The sequence below is a fragment of the Phocoena sinus genome, chromosome 4 (genome assembly GCF_008692025.1).
Source record: "Phocoena sinus isolate mPhoSin1 chromosome 4, mPhoSin1.pri, whole genome shotgun sequence".
Lineage (NCBI taxonomy): Eukaryota > Metazoa > Chordata > Mammalia > Artiodactyla > Phocoenidae > Phocoena > Phocoena sinus.
In genome coordinates, this window is record NC_045766.1 from 14,615,832 (window position 1) to 14,639,040 (window position 23,209).

Consider the following 23,209-nt stretch of genomic DNA (forward strand, 5'->3'; position numbering starts at 1 on the left):
AGCCAGCTTGTGTGGGAAACTGATGCAAGGCCATACAATTAGTGAGTTTACACATAGTTCTGTTTGGTTCCAGTGTCTGTGTTCTCTCCATACCTCTCCAGGAAAGAGGAGAGAGGTAAAGAATAGAACTTAAACACCCTTTATTACCAAGTGTCCTGTTTCTAGATCTGTAGTATTCAAACACTGTCTGTTCTAGATTCTAAAATCTGGACTACGTTTGGGGGCCGCATTTCCCTGTGTGCCTTGGGTACCTGGCTTGTTGGCTGCAGTGGCTGGAGTGAGGGAGAGAACAGCTAAGGAAATTTCAGTGGCAAGAAACCATCTCCCCTTCTCCCCCTGCCTAGGAGGTAGGGGCAGTTTCCTTTCTCCTACTAAGCAGGGTGTCTACAAAAGACAACATCCCAAGTGGGGCTTTGATGGCGGTCCCCACGCCACCCACAGTATTGACCTGGGGATCGGAGCCTTTGAGAGATGTACCTCAGTTTCGTTCCTGACCTTATTTTCTCGGGTTCAGATCAGAGGCAGTGTTTGAACTGTGTGCCTGGAGTGGAGCCGGACCAGAGTGGAACAACTTTTGAGAGTCCAATGCAACATAATCACCCACTTGTCCTCTCCAAGGCCTGCTGAAGCTAGGAGTCCTTTGATCAGGTGGTGAGCTCGCTGGGAGCATAAGTAAGCAAGTGTTACCACTAAAGGGCTTTTGCAGCTGGCAGTGTCCACTGAAAATAGAAAAAGAGAAGGAAGGTATAGAAAAACAAATATTACGTGTCTATCACGGGTCCCCCTTGAATAAATCCTTTAACCTCTCTGAACCTCAGTTTTAGAGAATGAGACCCACCTCGCAAAATTTAATGAGTATTAAATTAGTTTGCAGGCGTGAAATACTCACAAATATAATATGCTTAATAAATATATGTTCTTATTCTGAACATTAACACCCTATAAAGTGGTTCCCACCTGTAGACAAACTTACCTTTTCAGAATTTGCCAGAATTTTCTCTGCCAAGATGCATTTTATTACCCATGGTGGGGAATGGGTAATGACAGCCAACTCCATGGCTGAGACCAGGATGCCAGTTTACCCAAGAAACACAAAGCCACACTCAGCCCTCAGTAGATGTTTGCTGAACATGTGAATGAAGAAATGGATGAATGGTGGAATGATAGTAAGAGGCTTTGGGTTTTCCTCCAGGAAGCCTTCCTGGGTTCCTCCAGCTTTTGTGGGTTCCCTGCTTTCCCTGCAAGCTGCTGCCCATAAAATCTGCTCCATCCAACATAGCCCTGGATTACAGCCCATCTTCCGTTCTCTACTTGTTCTGTGTTCTCATCTCCTTGGCTTGATGTGGACAAGATGATTTTATTATTTTTTCCTCCAAAAAACTACCTCCAAGTCCACACTGAACTATTCAGTTACCTAAATTCACAAATTTATAGTCCAAAAGAGAATAATAAAGATGTGGAGGGCGAGTAGCAAGTACCCTTATAATTATATAGGACATGGGTTGAGGTTTGTTCTTTTTTCTCATAGGGTTTTGTGAAGTTTGAGTAAGATGACATATAAAAATTTCTTAGTAGAGTGCCTGGCACATAGTATATGCTCAATAAATGGAGATTTAGGATTAGTGACAGTATCAGTATTGGTATTGGGGAGAAGGAGGGACGAGGTAGGAGGAAAGCTTTCATCCCCAAGCATGCACAGCCTGGAGGGCTGACTTTCAGAATTCATTTGTGAAATCTAATTCGTGCCCCAAACCTAAATTATACATTGTAGTATGGGCATCCTGCCTTGAAATGGGAAATTAGACAGTTTCACAAGGATGCACAACTGTGTTGCCTGAGCCGTTTTGTTCCAGGCAACCTGGAAAAGGTGGTGAACCTTTGGCAACCGAGGAGAGCAGTGCCAGCCAGCCTGCAGCCTGCCCAACAGGACCGGGGCCAGAATACTGAGCAGCCATGGGCTCAGGAGCGGCAGAGCCAGTGCCAGAGACAGCAGGCACTCTTCTTGACATCAGCCCCTCCCCAGTCGCCCCAGCCTGCCTTCCCCTCCCCCCAGGCACCTTGCCACCATCCCTGCTACCTCCCTGCCAGCCTCCTCCCTCCTCCTGTCCTCTTCTTTCCTCGCAAACTCTTTTGTGTGGAGGGGCACGTGCTGAGAGATGATACTTCAGACTGTTAGCAAGCCCAAGAGAATGTCAGGTCCAAAGCCCCAGTGCCCTTTTTAGGTAAGTGTCTCTTAGGTGTGATCAGGCCTGGACTCTTTCTTCTCCTCCTGGCTTTGGAGAATTCTGAGCTGAGGATAGGCAGATGCCCATGTGCTCAGGCAGGTACCTCAGCCTCTTTAGGCAGGTCCTGGGACTCCCCAGGGCTTCCTCAGGGTCCGACAGATCCTATTATAGTTGCTGAGGCGCCCACTGGACCAGACCCCAGGCTGTGGGGCTAAAGGCTCTGGGGGAGTCATTTTATTGGGTTTGTAGGAGCCACAGGTTCGGAGACACCATGGCTGTCTAGGGCACACCGGGCCCTCCATGGGCTGCCCTGCCAGCAGCCACCCAATACAAGTCCTCCTGTTTGTCCTGCTTCCTTTCTGGTTTCATGCAAACCTCCCGAGAGCACACGCCTTGAGTTAGAAAGCCAAATCTGGGACTTGTCTGTAAAACCCAAATCCTGACCAATGCTCTCACACAGCCCGTTAGAACTTTGGAAGGACAGTGAAGGCCGATTTGCTTAGGTAATGAGGAATGGAAATGGCAGTGGCAGGTGTGGCAGGGATCTGCAAGAAGCTGGTTTCATCCACCTCAACCTTCTCCTGCCTCCCTGTCTTATGGGATTTGTGTTCATTTGGACCTATTAATGTTAATCATTAAAACAAGCAAAGTGAAAACAAGATGCACACACACACACACACACATACACACACACACACAGGACTCACGTTGCTTACTGTATTCTTTTGTTGATATTGTCTTCGAAATGAACATCTATAATTTTGTGGCAAGGATTCAGCTGCAAATGCATGGAATTCTCTAAGTCTTCGTTCATCCTCACATCTTTTTCAGAAAACATTATTATGCTTCTAGTATGAGTCAGAAAGTGCACTATGTTCTGGGGCTCCAGATGCTGAAGAAGCTCACGGCCCCAGGGGACTGACCTAAATGTAGCAGAAGCTAAAGCAACAGTTTCCACCTGTTGCATCCAGCCCATGTGTGGGGCCTCTGTGCCTCTTCGTGTCCTGTTCCCACCCCTGAAAGCACCCTGAAGTTAGACATTATCTTCCTTACGTACAGCGAGGAGAACAAAGCTGAACTAATCTGCCTGAGGTCCCACCACTAGGAAGTTCCAGAGCCAGAATGGACCTAAATCCCACTGACCCCAGGTCCATCCCTGCCCTCCCACCATGCCCTTGGCTGAAGGGCTGTGTGGGGAGAAGGGCCACGTATGAACGGGAGCAGAGTGCCCTGGGAGCACTGGTTAGGGGGCCACCACTTCTAACTGGACGAATTGAGGAACTATGATCTTGTCAAGACAAGCAAGGTGACAGTCAGGTTGGGTTTTTGGAGATGGTTACATGGTCACCCAGCGGGAAAGGGAGTGGTATATGGGCAGAAATTTTGATAGGTTGGGTATCCGTCTGTATCCAACACCTCATACCTTTCATGTTTAGACGGTGGGGCAATGTAGCCCCGTGGTAATGATACATAAGTTTTGATTTTCATGCAGCCTGCTTCCTTGGTCAAGAGTATTTATATTACATGTGTGGCATGTAACATAAACTGAATCCTCAGTTGGAATTTAAACAGGTTTAAAAACTATGTGTTCAAGCTGTCAGTCTCCCTGACGATTTCACCTCCAAACTCCACACTCTGAATGAGAACACTTTAAATGGTGAGAGCCAGAGGGAACATAAACAGATGCAGCAATAGTCATTCCCCTCTCTCTAAGTGGACTCCAAAATGTGTCTGTGGGCACGTGATCTCACACCAGGGTGCTGGGAAAGTTGCCCACAAACCTCCTTCCAGGACCCACCCTCACACTGTCTCTGCTATCTGACCTCCATGAAACTTTTGTTTAATCTCACAGTAGTTTTGAACTTACAGGAAAATTGCAAAGGTAAAGCAGAGAGCTCCTATATAGCCTGCACCCAGTTTCCTCTGTAATCAGCATCTTACATTACTAGTGTCCACTGTCACAATTAATGAGCTAGTATTGATACATTATTATTAACTGAAGTCCATACTATATTCACATTTCCTTCATTTTTCCCCAGTGTCCTTTTTCTGTTCCAGGACCTCAGCCAGGATTCCACATTATGTTTAGTTGTCATGTCTCCTTAGGTACTTTTGGCTGTGAGTTTCTCAGACTTTCCTTATTTTTGATGACCTTGATGAGGAGTACTGGTCAGCTATTTTGTGGAATGTCCCTCAATTGGGATTTTTCAGATGTTTTTCTTATGGTTAGACTGGGGATATAGGTTTGGGGAAGGAAAGCTACAGAGGTAATGTGCTATCTTTATATCCAGGGTGCATACTATCACCATGACTTGATCACCTGGCTGAGGTAATGTCTGTCAGGTTCTCTCCTGTAAAGCAGGGAACATTTTTATGAGTCTTTTCCATTTAGTTTGGGAGAGTACAAAGCAGTCTGGACTAGTGCATTTGTGTTCTTTTGCATGATGTCAGTGAGATGTTACCTGAATATAAATGGTCCTGTTATTTTATTAGAAGCTGAGCTGACCTTTTCATCCATCTAATTCTGATTTTCATTGTTGTTTGGAGAAAGTCTTTGAGAGAACATCTTTGGTGTGTAGGTTTGTTCCCCTGTCACAGCTGATTTTCTACCCTTCTAGAATGGCAGCCCCTGGAAGGAAATGGTCATGTCTTCAAAATGTAGGCACCATATACCACATACATATGCATATTGAACTCATGTCTTCAATATGTGGTCACCTTATACTAGTCTCCACCTTTATTCCATCTGTGCCCCCAGCCCACAAAGTAATACATGCGTTCCAGGAGCTTCATGCCACTGCTAGTATGCATTTATTCATTCCTTTCTTTAGGGGAACTTGTAGCTGTAGATTAGAGAAATCATGATGCTGTAGAAAGAGCCTAGAAGTGAGATGTTTCCCTTTCCTTGAGTTTGGGCAGGAGAGGACAGTAAGGGAACCCAGGTCAAGATCAGCCTGTTGAGCTCCAGCACTTAAAAACCCTGAGGTTTAAATCCAGAATGGTCACTGAAAGAACTTTAATTTCACTTCGACAAAGATGATATTCAAGTTACTATTACTGCCTAACAAACCACCTCAAAACTTAAAACAACAGTAATCACTCATTTTGCTTGTAAATCTTTAGTTCGGGCAGGGATCCCTTGTCTCTGCTCCACCCAGGCTCGGCTGGGGTAGCTCGAGTTGGGCTGAAGAAGGCTCATTCCCCTGGCTAGCAGGTCACTGCTGGCTTCGTCTGGAAGTTCAGCTGGGACTGAAGGCCTGGGGTCTCAGCTCCTTTGCACAGGGGCCCCTTGGTGGACAACTCAGACTTCCTCACAGCATGGTGGCTGACTTCTGAGAGTAACACCCAAGAGCAAGGACTAGGAAGAAGTTGTACCATCTTTTATGACCTGGCCTCAGAAGTCACGTAGCATCACTTCAGCCATAGTCACAAACCCACCCAGATTCCAGCGGGTGGAACACAGACCTCACCTTTCAGTAGGAGTGTTGAAGTCACATTTAGAAAAAGAGTAAGCTGGTTGGGGTGTGTTACAGTGGTTATTTTTGGAAGTACAAGCTGGCTAGTGATTGATTTAGAAGAGGTTTTTTTTCCAGTTTTTTTTAGATATAATTGACATATAACATTGTATTACATCATAATGATTTGATATGTATGTATATTGTGAAATGATCACCACAACAAGTTTAGTTAACATCAGTCACCTCACATAGGTATAAATTTTTTGTGTGATTAAGATCTGCTCTCTTAGCAACTTTCAAATATACAATAAGTATTGTGAACTGTAGGCACCATGCTGTGCATTATGCCCAGAGCTTATTTATTGTAACTGGAAGTTTGTACATTTTGACCACCTTTTGACCCCCATTTCCCCCACCATCTATTCCCCACCTCTGGTAACCACCAATGTGTTCTCTGTTTCTGTGAGTTTGATTTTTATTTTAGAGTCCACATATAAGTGAGCTCATATGGTATTTGGCTTTCTCTGTCTGACTTATTTCAGTTAGCATTAATGCCCTCAAGGTCCATCCATGTTGTTGAAAATGGGAGCATTTCCTTCTTTTTTGTGGCTGAGTGATATTTTTCTGTGTGTGTGTGTGTGTGTGTGTGTGTGTAATACCACATTTTCTTGATCCATTCATCCATCAGTAGAAACTTAGCTTGTTTCCATGGCTTGGCTATTGTAAATAATGCTGCAGCGAACATGGGGATGCAAATATCTCTTCAAGATAGTGATTTTTGTTTCCTTCAGAAATGTGCTCAGAAGTGGAATTGCTAAATAATATATTAGTTCTATTTTTAATTTTTTGAGAAACCTCCATCCTGTTTTCCATATTGGCTGCACCAACTTACATTTCCCCCAACAGTGCACAAGGGTTTCCTTTTCTCCACATCCTCACTAACACTTGTTATCTCTTATCTTTTTGATAATAGTCATTCTAATGGGTGTGAGGTGATATCTCATTGTGGTTTTGATTTGCATGTCTCTGATGATTAGTGATATTGAGCACCTTTTCATGTACCTGTTGGCCGTCTGGATGTCTTCTTTGGAAAAATATCTATTCAGCACCTCTACCAAGTTTTTAATCAGATTATTTGGGGGGTGTTGCTAATTGAGTTGTATGAGTTCTTCTATTTTGGATATTTAGGAAGGTTTCTTATTCTTCAGCAAAGATTTGTTGTGGCTAAGGTGCTGGACTAGATATGGGGAAATATCATTGATCCAGACACAGTCTGTCCTCTGGCAGCTTTGAGTTCAGACAGGGAAACAGATATTTAGACATTTAGAGAGATGGGGGCTAGAACAGGGGTAGGCTTAGTGGTTACAGGCACAGAAGGAGGGGCTCCTAACAATGGCTTCAAGGCCCAGGAGGAGTTCTAGTTGGAAAATGCTTGTCCCAAATGGAACTGAATGACTAAGGCAGAGAAGCAAAAGCTGAGGATAAAAGGTGGTGTGGTTACCAAGTGTTTCCGCTTTGGAGGAAATTTTTGTTTTTTAATTGTGGTCATCACGGCCGTTACTATTGTTATATCATTGCCTGTCTTCATAAAGCGTTCTCCTGCTCACGTAGGACATTTTCCGGGATCAAAACTTTCTCAGTACCTAGGTTCTGGAGCAGCCAGGGTCAGAGAAACCTGGGTTTAAATCCTGGTACTGCTACATGGTGGCCGTTCTGACCTTAGATGAATGACTTAACTATATGTTAGCATGGAGATGATGGGAGGACTCACATTTGTCATTCTTCCCAAGTTCCTGCTCCCAGGAGAGCACCTGTACAGTGCTTGTCTCTGTGTGCGTGTGTGTGTGAGTACGCACGTGCACGAACTCACACATGCGTGCACATGTTTTTGTTAGGAAGCTGTGATCTGTCAGCCTCCCAGAGTTGCAACACGAGGTGAGTTCACAGGTGTGTCTGGGGCATTCAGGCCCATCTCGCGTGGTTTTCTTGCGCACATGTGTTCTAGAGATTGTACTCTGAGTAGTAATTCCCAGTGGAGTCATGGACCTCATCAGCCCAACTCTGAAACCAGTGATCTCCAGACATTTCTGGAACACACCAGGTGATGGCCTCAGCTATCTCTAAGAACTAAGCAGAACCCTCTGTGCTTTAGCCCTGTGACCTGAGGCATGTCCCCAGCAGGACTTGATGGGAGGGAACATTTGGAATGTGGCTGCTTGGAAAGAGGATAGCAGCAAAGCTATGTACCCAAAACTCCTTTTTTTCTTTGTGAAAAAAATCTCCCTTTCATAAAGAAGGCCAAGGTCACAGGCATGAGTACCTCTTCCGGTCACCCAGCTCACCCTAAAGTCAATGATGCATATTTATTTCTGAGTGAGGGAAACCATGCTCTTAGGAATGAGGAGGTTTTTGATCTTTAAAACAAAAGGAATCACTGAAGTACGGAGGATGGAGCATCAGAATACCGGGACCACAGTGATATAAAAAGAACCCTGTGGGTTGGTGCACCATAGTGGGGCTGGCTGGGCAGTGTGCGGCCCAGGGCAAGGATTCCACTTTGTTGGGGCTCAGCCTTCTCACTGTAAAGTGAATTAGATACCAGAGAACCCTAGCGCCCCTTCCAATTAAAAGACAATAATCTTGAAATGAAAAGAGCCTGTTTTCTGGCAAGATGGTATGTTATTGCCCACATAGAAAACAGACTCCCTGATGGTCAGACTTGGTGCGCATGGGTTCTCTTTCTTTTTGTCATTGAAACACTGGATGCAGAAGCTAAATTCCCAAGTATTCGATTACTTATTGATGCAAAACAAACCCCACCCAAACGTGGAGTAAGGCAGTAACAATTGTTTATTTTGTTCATGAATGTCCGGGTTGACTGGGCTCAGATAGGTGGCTCTGTCTTGGGGTCTGTGTGGTCGAGGTCCAGTAGTGGCTGGACCAGGCTCATCTCCTGGGCTCCGCCTCTCTCATGTCCAATGCCTGGCTGGGGCTGGAACAGCTGGGGCTCCTCAGGCCTTTCAGTTGCTCTTCACACAGTCTCTCCACATGCTGGCCTCGAGGTGGCTAGACTTTTTACATGAGCCTGAGGGCCCCCAAGAGAAACCTGCAGAGGCTGAATGACTTTTCTTCCCTGGTCTCAGAAACCACGTGGTGTCACTTCTTCCCCATTCTGTTCATCAAGGAGGTCACAAAGGCCCAGCTAGGTTCAGATTCCACCCCTTGGTGGGAGCAGTTTTGGAGAACTTGCAGACCCAGTTTTAAATCACCACACAAGCATCTGGGATGGCCATGCTGACATCTTGCTTAGTGAATGGGGATGGCTTAGAAGACTTCTCAGACTCCTGTGGTTCTGTCACAGGATTTACAGGCAATGGAAGAATATCTGGCAGTGGAAACCTAATTTAACTGGGAGGGAAGCTCTACTTAGCAGATATTTTAAATCACAAGGAAAATGAGATAAGATTCTATTTATATGTGCAAGGGAAAATGTAGACATGTAATAAATGTACATGTGTGTAAGCAATTTTAAGATAAAAATTATACAATTTAATTAGTTAAACAATGGTGTGCATGAAATGCCAGGATTGGAAAAAAGGAGAGAATTAAAGCAGGGATGTCCAGCTTTCGTATTGTCCTACTACAAGTTCCCCCTAGTTACTTGCAAAATAAAGTTAATTGACTAACTTGTTAAAAGAACAAAAATGTTAATATAGAGCCCTGAAATGGAGCTAGAAGAAAACAGGTAAGAGGAAAGAAAAGTCAAAAGAGCAGTAATAGAAAATCAATTCCCAAAAGATAGTGGACCATTGCTTTTGAATGGGCAGAGCAGAGCGATGAGTGAACGCAGTTGAGAGTGTGGACTCCGGGGCCAGGCCGCCAAGTTCAAATCGCAGCTCGCCGTTCCTGGCTGTGTGGAAGGAGGCAGCTTCCTGTGCCTCTCTGTGCTGCTTTTCTTCGGTTGCAGTGGGGAGCTAATGATAGTACCTGCCTCATCAGGTTGTTATGAGGATTAAATGTGTCAGGACAGGCTCAGCCTTGGAGCGGCATGTGGCATGTAGGAAGCACTCAGTACAGATTAGCCATTTCTCTCTTCACCAAATCCCTCCTTGCCTTTGCCAGATGCAAATATCATGCCCAATATGGACCGTGGACAGCCAACCAAATAAACAGAAGGAGGAAGGCTTTTCCTTCCCTTGGATCCTGGGATCATATATGCATTGGAATTCTAGGTAGGGGGAGGCCTTCCTGTGATATCAGGGCACCCATCAATCTGCAAGTTTCCACCCCCGACACTTGTCCTTATTCTGACATGCATTAAAAACAGGTTCCACATTTAAAACATGTCAAGTTAGATTTTAGTTATAGTCTCTCCTATATATTTGGAATTAGAGCCTCCAGATCCCATTATGCAAATCTGTGCAAATGATATGTAAAGAGGCGGTAGCCCCAGATTGTGGGGAGGGGAGTGAGCAGGCCAGCACAAAGGGCCTGGAGTGGAAATTTGCATCTGTTAGGGGAGCCCTGTGTTGAAGGCCTTGCACAGTTATTGTGACAGTATGCGCCCTTGCATTCAGTCCTTAACCTTTTGTGCCAGAGAGGAGAGACGAGTTCCATAGTGAAGGTGACAGTGGATGTTGAAGGAGGCATTTGGACAGTGCAGTGTTGTAGCAATTTTTATGATACAAATGAAAAGTTGCTTTGAAATAATGGCCATGATCCAGGCTGTGTCCCTAACCAGCTGGGTTCCTGGACAAGTCAGTTCACGCCTTCCGTTGCCCCCTCTGTGAAATGAGGGGATTGAACTAAGTAAGTTGCCTCTAGTGCCCTTCTCACTGTGACAGCTAAATGTCATCCTCCAGGTGAAAGCCCTCGGCACCCAGGATGGTAGTATCCATTCATTGTACCAAAGTTTTAAAGCCTAAAGAAGAAAGGGCTGGGAGGTAATTTGCCCTACCAGTCCTCCTAGAGAGAAGAATAACTTCAGGGGATGCTGGCAGCTAAAAAGAGCCGCAGCAAGGGCAAACATGTTTACTTCCACTGTTAGTCTTGCAGGAAGCACTCCTGTCGTATACTTCCCAGCTGGGAGGATTTTAGCCCCTGAAATGCTCGTGGTGGGAAAGTCAGGGGAATTTCTTTCCCTGAGTATTTTAAAAACCAGGATGCATTAAGCCCTCTGCCTCTAGAGGCTGCAGAAGATCTCCTGGAGGCCAAGCTGCTCCTCTCCCACCCCCGGCCTGTCCCTGGGGTCCGTCAGATCCTCTCTGAAAGCTTTGTGCTGCCCCTGACGCTACTGCCAGAAGGCGGCAGTGTCCTTGGTTTTGGGCCTTGGATTGTATGGGACACATCTGTGCTCCACCCCAGAAATCCTCTGGGCTCTTAATTTTAACTCCAGCAGCCTCCAGCCAGGCACAGGTGTGAGCTGACAGCCCCCGCCCGGGGCGTCTCTGACTCGGCCACTTGGGGGGAGGAGGAGGCAGGAGGTGGGATGGAGCAGTGCTGGGCTGTGGGAAGGAGAGCTGCTGGTGAGAGGCGCTCCTCTCACAGTTTGACATGCGTCTGCTCAGCTCCTCAGAGACCCCCAGTGGATCTGAGTTGCACCCTGATCAGCTGATAAACTGCCCTGGGATTGACTTTCCCTGTTTCACTCATCTCATTCCCCCACCGCTGTCCACTACGGTCACTTCCCAAAATAAACCACCTGCACACGAGCCCCAGTGTCCGCCTCTCCTTTTTCAGGAATCGCTAAGGTATGACAGGTATATCAGTCTGGTCAGTCTGCCATACAAGGTCCCACAGGCTGCGGGGCTTAAACAACAAACAGAAAGTTTTCTCCTTCCAGTTCTGGAAACTGGAAGCCCAAGATCCAGGTGCCAGCAGGGTTGGAGTCCCCTGATGCCTCTCTTCTTGGGTTGCAACCTTTCATGTGTCCTGCCTGTGTACAGGCATTCCTGGCACCTCTGCGCCCTGAGCTCCTCTTCTTATAAGGATACCAGTCAGATTGGGTTAGGACCTACTCCAACGGCTTCATTTTGCCTTCATCAGCTCTTCAAAGCCCTGTCTAACGTACAGTCCCATTCTGAGGTGCTAGGGTCAGGGCTTCAACATACGGATTTGAGGGGGATGTGTTCAACACTTACAGTTAACCAGGGTGCTTGTGAGCCAAACAGAAGCTTGTAAGAGAACGTCCCTTAAAACCTCAGTAGTCACGACCACCAGCTCTAGGAGTAGACTGTCCCTGTGGTGCTAAAATGCCAGGAAGGAGCTGGAATAACCCTGAACCGGTCAGAGCACAAGCACGTTGTTCCTTCTGTGGCTGCGACGTTCCGTCCTCTTCTCCTGCCTCACTGCTGGTGGGCGACCAGGAACGCCTGGGTGTTATATACCCCTTCTGCTACTGAGGGGCTTTGAACACGTTACTTAATCTCCCTCAGCCTCAACTTCCTGCCCCATCAAGTGGTTGTGAGGGTTAAATCGAGAGGGAAAGACGGGGCCAGAGCTGGTGCTCAGCGTTAAACAGATTTTAGGATTGACTCGGAGAAGGAGAAAACACTGTTGGTGTATGGGCTAGACTATGAATGAAAGTTTAGAGAAACTAGGTCACTTAGGGCAAAGTGTTGGTCCTGGAGATGTGGGTGCTGCCGTCTCTGCTCAGTCTGCTGTCCCTCAGCCTCCCCCACCCATTAAGTTAGACATGCAGGGTGAGGGGACACTGGTCCACCCCACCCTCCCCTAGTTGGAGGAGGCCTCAGTGGTGATCCTTGTTTCAAAGGAGTGTCAGGAGGTTTCCTCCTCCTCTCTGCTTCCAGAAACTCACCAGGGCCCCAGATGTCCCCTGTCAGCTTTGCTGACCACCCCAGGCTCCCAGGAATCACTGCCAGGGCCCCTGCTTTGACCATTCATCCTGCTGGAATCTGGTGGGGGAGGGAGGCGCCAAGAGAGTTACCAGGCCGAGGCCCACCTCTACCATTGTCTGGGTGGCTAGCAGGGCTGAAGGAAGGGCATGCGAGTGACCAAGCAGGGGGCTCATATGAACAGGGCGAGTGCTCAGGACAGAATCAGGTTTGTCAGGCGCTCCTCGGCAATACGGAGCAGCTCTTCCCAGCCTGTGTGTTGTACGGGGTGGTCAGTCTTCCCGTCTATAATCTGGATAGATCCTATGTCTCACATTGATATGAGGTGTTATTTTTAAAGATAGGCATATGCTGTTGTGATTAATAAAATCCATGCATATTTAGAAGAGTTTTTCAATATATAGGTTTTTGTCCTTGTGCATTTTTTCTCAGTGAACTAAAAGCATACACCACTTACCATCACGCAAAGTCCATGATTTCCTTCTAATGTTCAGAAGCGCTCCTCCTCCTCTAAAAGGCTAGGCACCACCAGTGGTTTTCCACAGAGTTCAGCCGCATGAGCACATAGGACACGCAGTTAACATGACAACAACCTTACAACCAGCGGGCATTCATGGAATGCACTTCTCCTGAAGGCTCTGTGCTAAGTGCTTAATAGGCACCAGATCTGGTCACCCTCTGAACCCCTGTCCCCTCCTGCCTATCAGTCTCCGATGGCACTGAGACGTCTCTGCCTTGTTTTAGGATTGTTTGTGGATTTGTACGAGCTCACCCAGGGCCAGAGACTGCCATGTTCATTCTTGTGTCTCCAGGGTCAAGGAGGGGCTGGACCCTCCTTAATCGTTTGGTGGGTGGGCCTGAATGAACAGAGGTCTGTCGTTTGTGCCTTTGTCTAGTTCATAAGTGGAAGAGTCAGAAGAGGTGTGGCAGCTGGTCTGCTCTGCCCACCCAAGCCCCACTCAGTGGCTCAAGGCAGCCCACACAGAGCTGCTGGCGTCCTTGTGGCTGCACTGGCCTTGACTGCTCCCTGGTGCAGAGGGCCAGCAGGCACTCAGAGGCCACAAGGCTTCTTCCATGCCCCTACCCCCAGCCTGTTGTGAGCAGCTGCCCTTGGGCAGAGGGCCATGGCATTTCAGAGCTGTTTGGGAAAGGATGGGCCTGGCTGGTTTAGCCAGCTCTGCTTCCCCTGTGGCTGGGTTCTCTCTGGTACAGGTGCTGGGTGGCACCGACCTGCTGAAGCTTCCCCACGTCCCCATGGTCCTGTGTCTGATGGGTGTGGACCTCAGGGATACTCCCGATGTCTCCCTTGAGTTCTCAGGCGTTTCAGTTTCGTGGGTAAGGAAGGCCCAGGGCCAAGCTGCTCCTGGGCATTTCACCTCTCTACTCTCTGTCTCCCTCGCAAGGCTTCCTCCTGACCTTGGCACTGACTGAAGCACTGGTATTTGCTGCCCAGGAACCATCTCCCAGGGAATCTCTTCAAGTCTTCCCCTCAGGCACCACCCCAGACACCATGGTGACAGCACCCCTCAGTTCTACCAGACACTCCTCCGTGGTGGCTGCCCCTTCTTCCATGGTGGCACTGACCCCTCATCCCGACGGACCCTCCTCACAGGCTGCAGCTTCCATGGCAACGACAATGCCCCATCCAAGCGGTCACCCTCCTAAAAACGCCATCTCCACCATCATGGCGAGGGCAACCACCCCCCATTCTGAAGGCCCCCTGTCCACAGGGCCACTTCCTGCTGCCGTGGCAACCACGTCCTCCCATTCAGAGGGCCGCCCCCCGGGCCAGGCTGTGCCCACCATCCTGCTGACAAAGCCAAGGGATGCTACCAGCCGTCCCCTCACAGCCCCCTCCCAGGCTACCCCACGCAGGCCCCCCAGGCCCCCTGGCTCCTCCCGAAAGGGAGCCAGCAGTTCACCACACCCTGTCCTGCCTGCACCCAGCGGTCACTCCAGAAGGAAGGAAGGCCAGCGGGGACGAAATCAGAGCTCCACGCATCTGGGGCAGAAGCGGCCCCTGGGGAAGATCTTTCAGATTTACAAAGGCAACTTCACAGGGTCTGTGGAGCCTGACACCTCCACCGTCACCCCCAGGAACCCGCTCTGGGGTTACTCCTTGTCTCCACAGCCCCAGATAGTGGCCGCAACCTCAGCGCCCAGCAGGACCTCGTGGGTACGACCCAACACGACCCTGGTGTCTGCGGAGGACAAGCCCGGCCTTAACAGAGCAGACCAGGGGGGTGGTCCCACCTTCACCAGCCAAGGAGGGGAGCCGGCCACCACAGCAGCCTCAGGCACCCCCGCCAGTCCACATCCTGCCCCAGTGCCTTCTCAGCACCCACGCGGTGACCCACAGGATGGCCCCAGCCACAGTGACTCCTGGCTTACTGTCACCCCTGGCACCAGCAGACCTCCATCTGCCAGCTCTGGGGTCTTCACGGCCACCATGGGGCCCATTCAGGCTGCCTTCGATGCCAGTGTCTCAGCCCCTTCCAAGGGGCTTCCTCAGGGAACATCCTCAGCCCCGCAGGCCCCGGCCCGCCCCCCCGGGGTTTCAGAAAGCACTGTTTCCCTAGCCAAGGAGGAAGCTGCGGTCACCCCTATGCCCACCATGACTGGCAGGGTGTCCAGTCCTCTCTCCACAGTGGTGTCCACAGCCACAGGAAACTTCCTCAACCGTCTGGTCCCTGCTGGGACCTGGAAGCCTGGAACAGCAGGGAACATCTCCCATGTGGCCGAAGGGGACAAACCCCAGCACAGAGCCACCATCTGCCTGAGCAAGATGGACATCGCCTGGGTGATCCTGGCCATCAGCGTGCCCATCTCCTCCTGCTGTAAGTGCCTCACCCTCTCCCTTCTCCCCCCACCCACCCACCACACCGGCTTGCCCATCCCTAGAATCCCTTTGCCCCACACGTGGGCAGCCCCCACCAAGTGGGCTGCAAACTTCCCAGAATCCTGGGAAAGGAGGTAGTAGAACAAGAATCATGGATTATCCCCACCCCTGGTCCTTGGCTGGTCAGGCCATGGCTCACATGCCCACTGATGGTAAATGCACAACTCCCAGGAGCTGTGGAGTCCAATCCGACTCTGCATGTGCAGAAAGAAACACCAAGCTGGGGAGGGGACATGGTCCCCCCAGGACCCCAGAGTTACTGAGCGGCAGGGCTGGGATGTGAGCTCCGAGCACCTGTCTTCCAGCCCAGGGCTCTTGTCGTGACACCACCCTGCCTGCTCTCTCCTGTAGCAACATGGCACCAATACACCGCAGGTTGAAAACTGGTGCTTCCAAACTTACAGGCTCTGAGTAGCAGAGCCCTCGCCTTCCTCCCCACCTCCCTTCCATCGCCCTTCCTGCTGTTCTTCTCCTCTCTCACCTCTTTTCCTCCCCCTCCTCTGTCTTCCCCTGAGAAAGAAGAAAAAATGAAGCTTTGATCTTACGGGAAGTTCTGTTAGCCTTGATAAAAACAGAGTTCTTGTAGCTAAATTGAGGCTTGAGAGTTACATGTGAATTTAGCAGTCCCTCCCCCATGTTTGGTTTGTTCACGGGTGGTGTGAGCTGATGCTTTGTGGACCTTGTCGTTGTCTTTTGCTCTCACTGGTATGTGGGGAAGGGCTCCCCCAGGCCACCAGCGCCTCCTTGCTGCTGCCCATCACTCCTTTAATGAAGAGTCGAGGGGATTCCCCACTGACGGCTCCATAAAGAACCTGATGCAATCACTCAGGACCCAGGGCTTCCTTTACGTCTTCCCGGAGTATTCGATCCTCAGTTCTTATCATTCCTCTGATGGCCCCACAGGAATCCTCACTGTACCCGCCACTCCCCAACCCACACGGCCATCATCCAGGCACCCCCTCAGCCCTTCCAGGGGTGAGAAACCCCCTGTGCTCCCCACTCATCAGCCCCTTCTCCTGTGACCCCTTGGGTTGTTTCCAGCTCTCCTGGGGGCCTGAAATTCACCTCTTTGTAATTCCCACTCTTTGGTCCTAACCTGTGCCCTCTGAAACCATACATAAAACAAGTCCATCCACCAACCCCTGAGATACGTGAAATGGCTCTCAAGGGCAGGTTTTCCTTTTCCAAGCTGCTTATCCCTGTTCCTTCCAGTCTCTTCATAGGGCCATCTGGCCCTGGCCCTGGCCCTGGCCCTGGCCCAATCTGCCCCTCTGACAGCCTCCAGTTTACGCCTGCTTCCCCAGAGGGAGCACAGCGTTGCACATGCCCTACTGTGACAAAGGAGAGCACGTGGCAGGTGCTCTCTTCTGGACACTTTGGTCACATCCGGGCATCCTGTACTGCGTCAGCTCCGTTGATTGTAATGCTTCACGTCACACCGTGGGCTCAGCCCAATCTCAGGGGGAATGAAGCCCCAGAAGCTTTCCACAGAGGAGGCTGTTAAGCTAGGTCTCCCAGCCTTTCCTGTTGTGGGTCGATCAAATGTCAGCACAGGAGGTGTGTGCCTTTAACATTAAGCTGATGTCTGCTTGGCACTGTGCTCTGGCAAGATCCTCCTTAATCTGGAGTCTGGACTCTTTCCAGGAGCCACATCTCTCCCAGCTCCCTGTCTCCTTCTAGTTGATAAGCAAAACAAACTTTCCACGTCAGGGGTAGGCGGCCTACATCTGCTCAAGGCCCCAGTGCAGGAAAAGTGAAAATGTTTGCAGGTTGCATATTTCATTCTTTCATTAAGCAGCTGTATTGTCACTCATGGAAGCACAGAGGTATTCATAAAACTGTAATTGCCCACGTCTAAAACAGAAGAATGATAATGAGAAAATGTAGCGCTCTTAGCCAATAAATTATTAATAATGGTCATATTTGAGAAGTAATCACATTAGAGACAGCTTTCTAATTTTCCATTCTTTCCATGTGTCTAGAGGCTCTAGTTTACAAAGGGAGTTCCCATTATTTTGAATCATTCATCCTTAAAACAGACTAGCCAGAGGAATAAAACAAAACAGAAAAAGCAAACATACCATACAGGTAGGGAGTAAATCATCAAATGAAGTGACTTGCCCAGGGTCCCAGTCACACATGAGTCAGCCCACATCTGGTGGTGGAATCCGTCTGACTCAGCACAGCATTTCCTGAGCGCCCGCTGTGTGCCAAGCACCGTTCCAGCACTAGGGACCTGGAGGTGGCTGCTGTGGCTCCCCACACCCCCAGCTGCCAGAGCCCTCTCCCCACCTGCACCCCCACGGGCCACACCCACCTGCGTTTGCAGTTCTAAAAACTTCTCCAGCCCTTTTGCTATGTCTGAGGTTGAGATTAGATCAGGTTTTACTGCAAAGTGGAAAACCCATGGGCTGCCTAAACCATGCATAGTAACATCAGCCAAGACAGGAGCAAGGACGCAGCCTGGAACTGCACCGTGAGAATGCTTCTGGCCCTGACAGGAGCCTTCAGCTGCAGGGATAGAGCATATTACTTCATAAAGGAAGATTGCCCCTAGGAACTGCAGCCCCTGCTTCCTTTGGTGTCTGTCTTGCATTTCCACCATCCTCAGGCCACAAGGTTCCAGCCTAGCTGCCTCCACAGACAGCTCCCTGTCCTGTGGGACCATCATTGACCCTGTGAAGGTGCTGATGAGAGGGGCATTGAGAAAGGAGACACTTGTCCAGCTTGAGAACGCTGTGCTCTTTGGAAGCACAGATGAGTAACTAGCCAGGCTGTTTTCATAGCCTGGTGCCGCTCGAGTCATCAGGCAAGCAGATGTCTTCCAGGGCTAAGGGCCCTTGTATTTCAGACCTTCCCAGAAGCTACATTTATCCTAAAGCAAACTCTCCAGCCCTCAAAGAAGGGTCTCCTCCTTTGCTAGTTTGCCAGATATTTCAGGCGATCTGTGCTGGTAGCACAGTGTGTGCATAGATTTCCTCCTCTGGCTTTTCAGAGTAGCCCTAGCCCTGGTCCTGCTTTTCTGCATTCAGCAGAAGCCAGGCTTCAGAGGCCGGGGCTGCCAGGCAGGCTGGCAAGTCCCCAGTTTCTGATGGAAGCAGAGGGTGATCACAGCAAGCCTCAGGCCTGCCCAAGAAGGGATGTCACCACTTCCACCTGTCCTTCCAGATCGTGAGCCCCGCCCAGCGGTTGGATGTATATTGTGCCAGGTCTGAGAAATGCTTTGTCTCCTGAGCCACGCTGGAGACAGCCACACACAGTTTCAGATGTGCTGAGAACCGAAATTGATTGGATCCAGGCCACATTTGGCTGGGTCCCGGGAGCCGTGTGGCTCCTGAGCCGGTCTCTGCTGCCACCATCAGGACACACAGCCCACCACCTCCTACTGGAAGCCTCGGCCTGGCACTGAAGGGGTCCCCACTCTCAGCTGTCAGTGCTCTGGGTTTTCATCAGGTCAGTTGTGTGGCTCTACCAGGTTCCCTGGCCTGTCCTGCACATGCCACATCCATTCTTGAGAATGTCGTCATCCAGCCTCCTTGAAAGAGATGGTGGTTATATGGGGTGAAAGCAGGAAGCAAGGCCAGCTACGCATGTTGTTCATCATCAGTCCAAGCTGAGCTGTCCAAAGCAGAGTAGCGCGTCTCGCTGACCCTGGACCTGTGAGCGCCCATGTGCACCTTGCCCAGAGCAGGTTGGCTTCCTTCCAGATGCACAGTAAATGCCGTTGGAGCATCAGCACAGCACTCAGATAACACATCCTGTGCCCATATGGCTCTTGGATATATACCAGTTGTTCTGTGAATGTTACTGAAAGCTGAATGTATCTGTGTACCTTTTACTCACAGACCCCAATGACTTTGTAGTTATTATATTAAAAAACCTGGGTCTGAAGTGCTTTTCCAGTAAAAAGAATAGAAGAGACTAGAACAGGAAGGAAGTTTGACAAGGAGGTTGTCTCCTTGGGGCTTATGAGCCAATTGAAGGAAGAGGGGAAGCCTTTGGACAAGGCAGGCTTGTCCGGGGGTGTCCCCGAGGTTGGACCAGAGTGCCGTGGCCGCGCTCTCACAGCTGTTCCCTGTGCTTCCTGACCAGCGCCCCCTGCAGGAACCTCCTGGAGCTTCCTCAGGCACATCCCTACCCACCAGGCCGGGAAGTCAATGAGCCCCCAAAACTGCTTTCCCCAGGCCCATGGCCTCTGTCCAGCCTGGTCTCCTTCTACATCCTGAGGCCTCCCCTGGCCTCCTCCCCAACCTCCAAAGCGGGGAAATGACTGTCCACAGCTGGGCTGGCACCGCTGGACTAATCCCCCTTGAGGGTCTCTGGTTTCTCATCTCCCTAATGAGGGGCCAAACTGAGACGTCAGAGCTCCCCGCCCTCTCTCACTTTCCTAACTTTAAACCCTTGTGAATCACTTGAGAGGGAGCCTGGTGTGATAGGAAGCCTCGGCTTGGGAATCAGACACACCTGGACGTAACCCCAGCTCTCCCACTCGTCACCTGTGGGACTTGGACAGGTTAAGCCTTGGGCCAGTGTTTTCTCACCTGTGCAAATAGGACTAGCGTCCGCTGTGTTAATTCAGGGCCTTCAGGAGGCAGATACCAAAACAGAATTAGGCCTGCAAGAGATTTACTGGGGAAACACCTGTGCGGTCTTAAGGAAGGGGCTGGAGGAGGCAGGGAGAGCCTCAGACCGCAGTGCATGTATGGCACCTGAGGAAGGAGAAGGGGCCAGAGGGATGGGAAGGAAGAGGCTTCCCAGCAGTGCAGTGCAGTCCTAAGGAAGTTTCTGCCAGGTGAGGGTAGTCCTCAGGCTGTTAGGGGAGTCTCCTGTCCTGCAGGCAGGCCTGCACAGTCAGCCACGGCTGGGAGCAGCCCGGGAAGCGTGGCCTCGGCACACACGTGGTGGTGAGTCCAGGGGCCGGTGGCCGGAGCGGTCCCTCGGCTGTGCCCCTGCAGCAAGAAAGCTGAGCAGGCACTCCCAGGGCTGCAGCAGCCTCCCCAAAGGCTTGCTACGTACAGCAGAGGGGATGCATCTGAGGTCCTATCACAGCATCTGCCACGGAGAGGTGCCGGATGAGGGCAGTGGTCAGAGAGTGATTATATTCATCTTGTTGTCAGGATTTGCCACGCATTCTCCAGCAGGCCATGGAGAGCACTTTCATCAGGTATTTGAAAAGCAACCTCAGGGTCCTGTACGCTCTCATTTCCATTTCCCATCACACAACAGGTCCCATCCCTAAAATGAGGCCCCTCCCAGAAACGTCAACACAGTACCTGGACTCCGTCTTCACATCAGCAGCCCTCCTCCTTCCCGTCATACATCTGACAAGATACAGCTGATTCCCCACTGACATGCCTGGGAAGCCGAGAGAGCTTGCTTCACCCTCACTCCAGTTTCAAAACTGTAGGAAATAGGGATCTCACTGACCTCCTTGAGAGTCTTGACAGCTGCTCCCTTTGGAGAAGCAGAGCAGTTGAAGCTTTCAGTGGCATGGGAGAGGGGTGGCTCACGCCCTGTGTGTGCACGGAGCTGTGCGGTTTACGCAGTGCTTCCACAGGCACGCCCCATCCAGTGCTCAGGATGAGCTAGGACAATGACCATCAACGTCAGGGTGGCAGAGACCTGGGTTCAAGCTCCAGTAATTAGCTGGGTAACCAGGATCAATTCTGTGAACCTCCGTGAACTGCAGTTGCCTCTTCTGTGAATGGGAAGAGTGCCAGCACCTTCCTCAGGCAGCTATCTTGTGGGTTAAATCAGACCGTAGAGCACCTGGGAATAGAGTAGAGATTCCATAAGTCTGATTGTACTTTTCTTTCTGGAATGAAAGTTCAGACCCCAAAATAATGAAAGCGCTAAGCCACAGTTGGAGGCCTGGCCTTGAACCACCCAACAGTTGTGCAGTGTAGTTTTTCTTTCAGGATGTCTCTTCAGGGATGATGCTGAGAGAACAAGAAGGAAACTCTTATTAATTAAGCACCAGGCAGGGCGCTCAGCATTTTGCATTCATGATCTCTAACTCTCCTTACATCCTGGTGGAGTCCGTAGTGATCAGCGTGATGAAGTGACACCTAGTGTAACTCACAGCAGAGTCAGACTTGAACGCAGGTCTTTTGGACTCCAAGCCCGTGCTCTCCCTGCAGCTGGGCTGGCTTCTGGCATGTAAGCGAAATGGTGTTTGAGAGGCACCAGGAACTCCCTGATAGACGTGTAATCAGACCGGGGGCACTAACAACATGGGAGGGGGAGAAAGCTAGGAACAGAACTCCCCATTCCAACCCCCAGCCCTTCCCGCTGGTCCTGCATCCTAAACAGGCCCAGGCCTCGGAGCAGGGGCAGTGTGGGCTCAAAGGGCACTGGACTGGGGCTCAGAGAACCTGGATTCTACAACCTGCGCCCACCCGGGTTAGCAAGGGGGTTCATGAAGCCTAGCCCTCTCCCTGTGGCTTAGGTTTGCCCAGCTTGAATCCCCCTGGGCTGCTTCACCATCCCAGTCCTGGAGCAGGGTGAAAAGTAGTGACCCTGAAGAATAAAGACTCCAGAAAAGGGGAGAGGGGACCTGGGGCCTCGCCCCAGTCCCACCACTCGCTGTGACCTGTGGCAAGTCAGCTGGCTGCTTTGGACCAGTCTTCTCATCTGTAGAACAAGGAGATGAGCCCTAATCTAGCAGATTTTCAGGCTGACTCTGCAGCCTCCCTCCTCACCCCTTCCTCCTTCAACCAGTTGAAGAAAGGGCTCTTTGGAAGGAAGGGAGGAAACCCACAAAGCTTGAAGGAATCTCTGCCAGCCGGTCTAAAATTTCTTTTTGCTCAAATATTCAGAAATCACCTTTCTATTTTTAAAACTTTTTGTGGGGACCTGGAAAAATGGTAACCAAAGTAGAAGTCTTTTTGATCAAAGCAGATTGGCTAGAATGGAAATTTGCCCAATCTCTTGACTCTGCCTGGAAGCCTTTTCAGGTTGAGATACCAGCAAGGCCAACAGCAGGGAAGAGCTACAGAATTCCCCAGTCAGCCCGCAGGGCTCTCGGTTCTGGGCCCTGAGGTCTCAGCCTGTGTGGATGCCAGCTTTTGCATCTTCCCCACACCCTAGCGTGCACAGGCCCCCAAAGACAGCCAAGCCTTCGGGCTGCGGTAGACAGGGATAGCCTCCACTGCCCCCCGATGGCCATTGCCACCACAGTACCAGCCTTTGTGGGCCGCTCAGCATGGGCCTCCCCCCCGACTCCCCAATGCCGATGATGGGCACCACCAGGTTGTTGGATACAGCCCTGCCCAGCCCTGGCCGAGAGTTTCACCCACCCTGTGGGCTCTGGTGATGGGAGCCTGGGCAGGAGGTGCCCAGTCTTCATTTACCGGCTTCTCCCCAAGAAGGCTCCTGTCATCCTGGTCCTTGCATCAGCTGTTCCCTTGTGTGACCCTGGACAGGCCACCCCACCCTCCAAACTCGGAAGCCTTCCCTGTCAGCATGTCCAAGCCACTCTGTTCATACCTGGTTCATCAGCAACATCCAAACGTGCTGCTTCCTCCCGGGGCCCCCGAGTCTCCGAGACTGAACAGACAGTGTGGCACATTGAGCTGTGTGGAGGCCGCGTCAGGCCCGCCTGTGCAGTGCGGACTCCACATAAGCGTTTGGCTTGTCTTTGTGAGGCAGAATCGTAGATGGTTGAGAGCATGGACTTGGGAGTCCAGATGTCTGGGTTTGCTCTTGGGCAAGTCACTTCACCTCTCTGAGTCTCCGTTTTCCTTTCTGTAAAATGGGGACCTCATGGAGTTA

At 50.4% G+C, this 23,209-nt stretch overlaps 1 protein-coding gene across 1 annotated transcript in view; it reads left to right on the plus strand.

Moving 5' to 3' along the window:
- The window catches only part of TMEM108 (transmembrane protein 108), a 386,310-nt gene that overhangs the window by 356,700 nt on the left and 6,401 nt on the right, over nucleotides 1-23,209 (plus strand). The window contains exon 4 of the mRNA XM_032630618.1: nucleotides 13,941-15,374. Coding sequence (XP_032486509.1) covers nucleotides 13,941-15,374 — 1,434 coding nt within the window. The remainder of the gene's footprint in view (nucleotides 1-13,940; nucleotides 15,375-23,209) is intronic.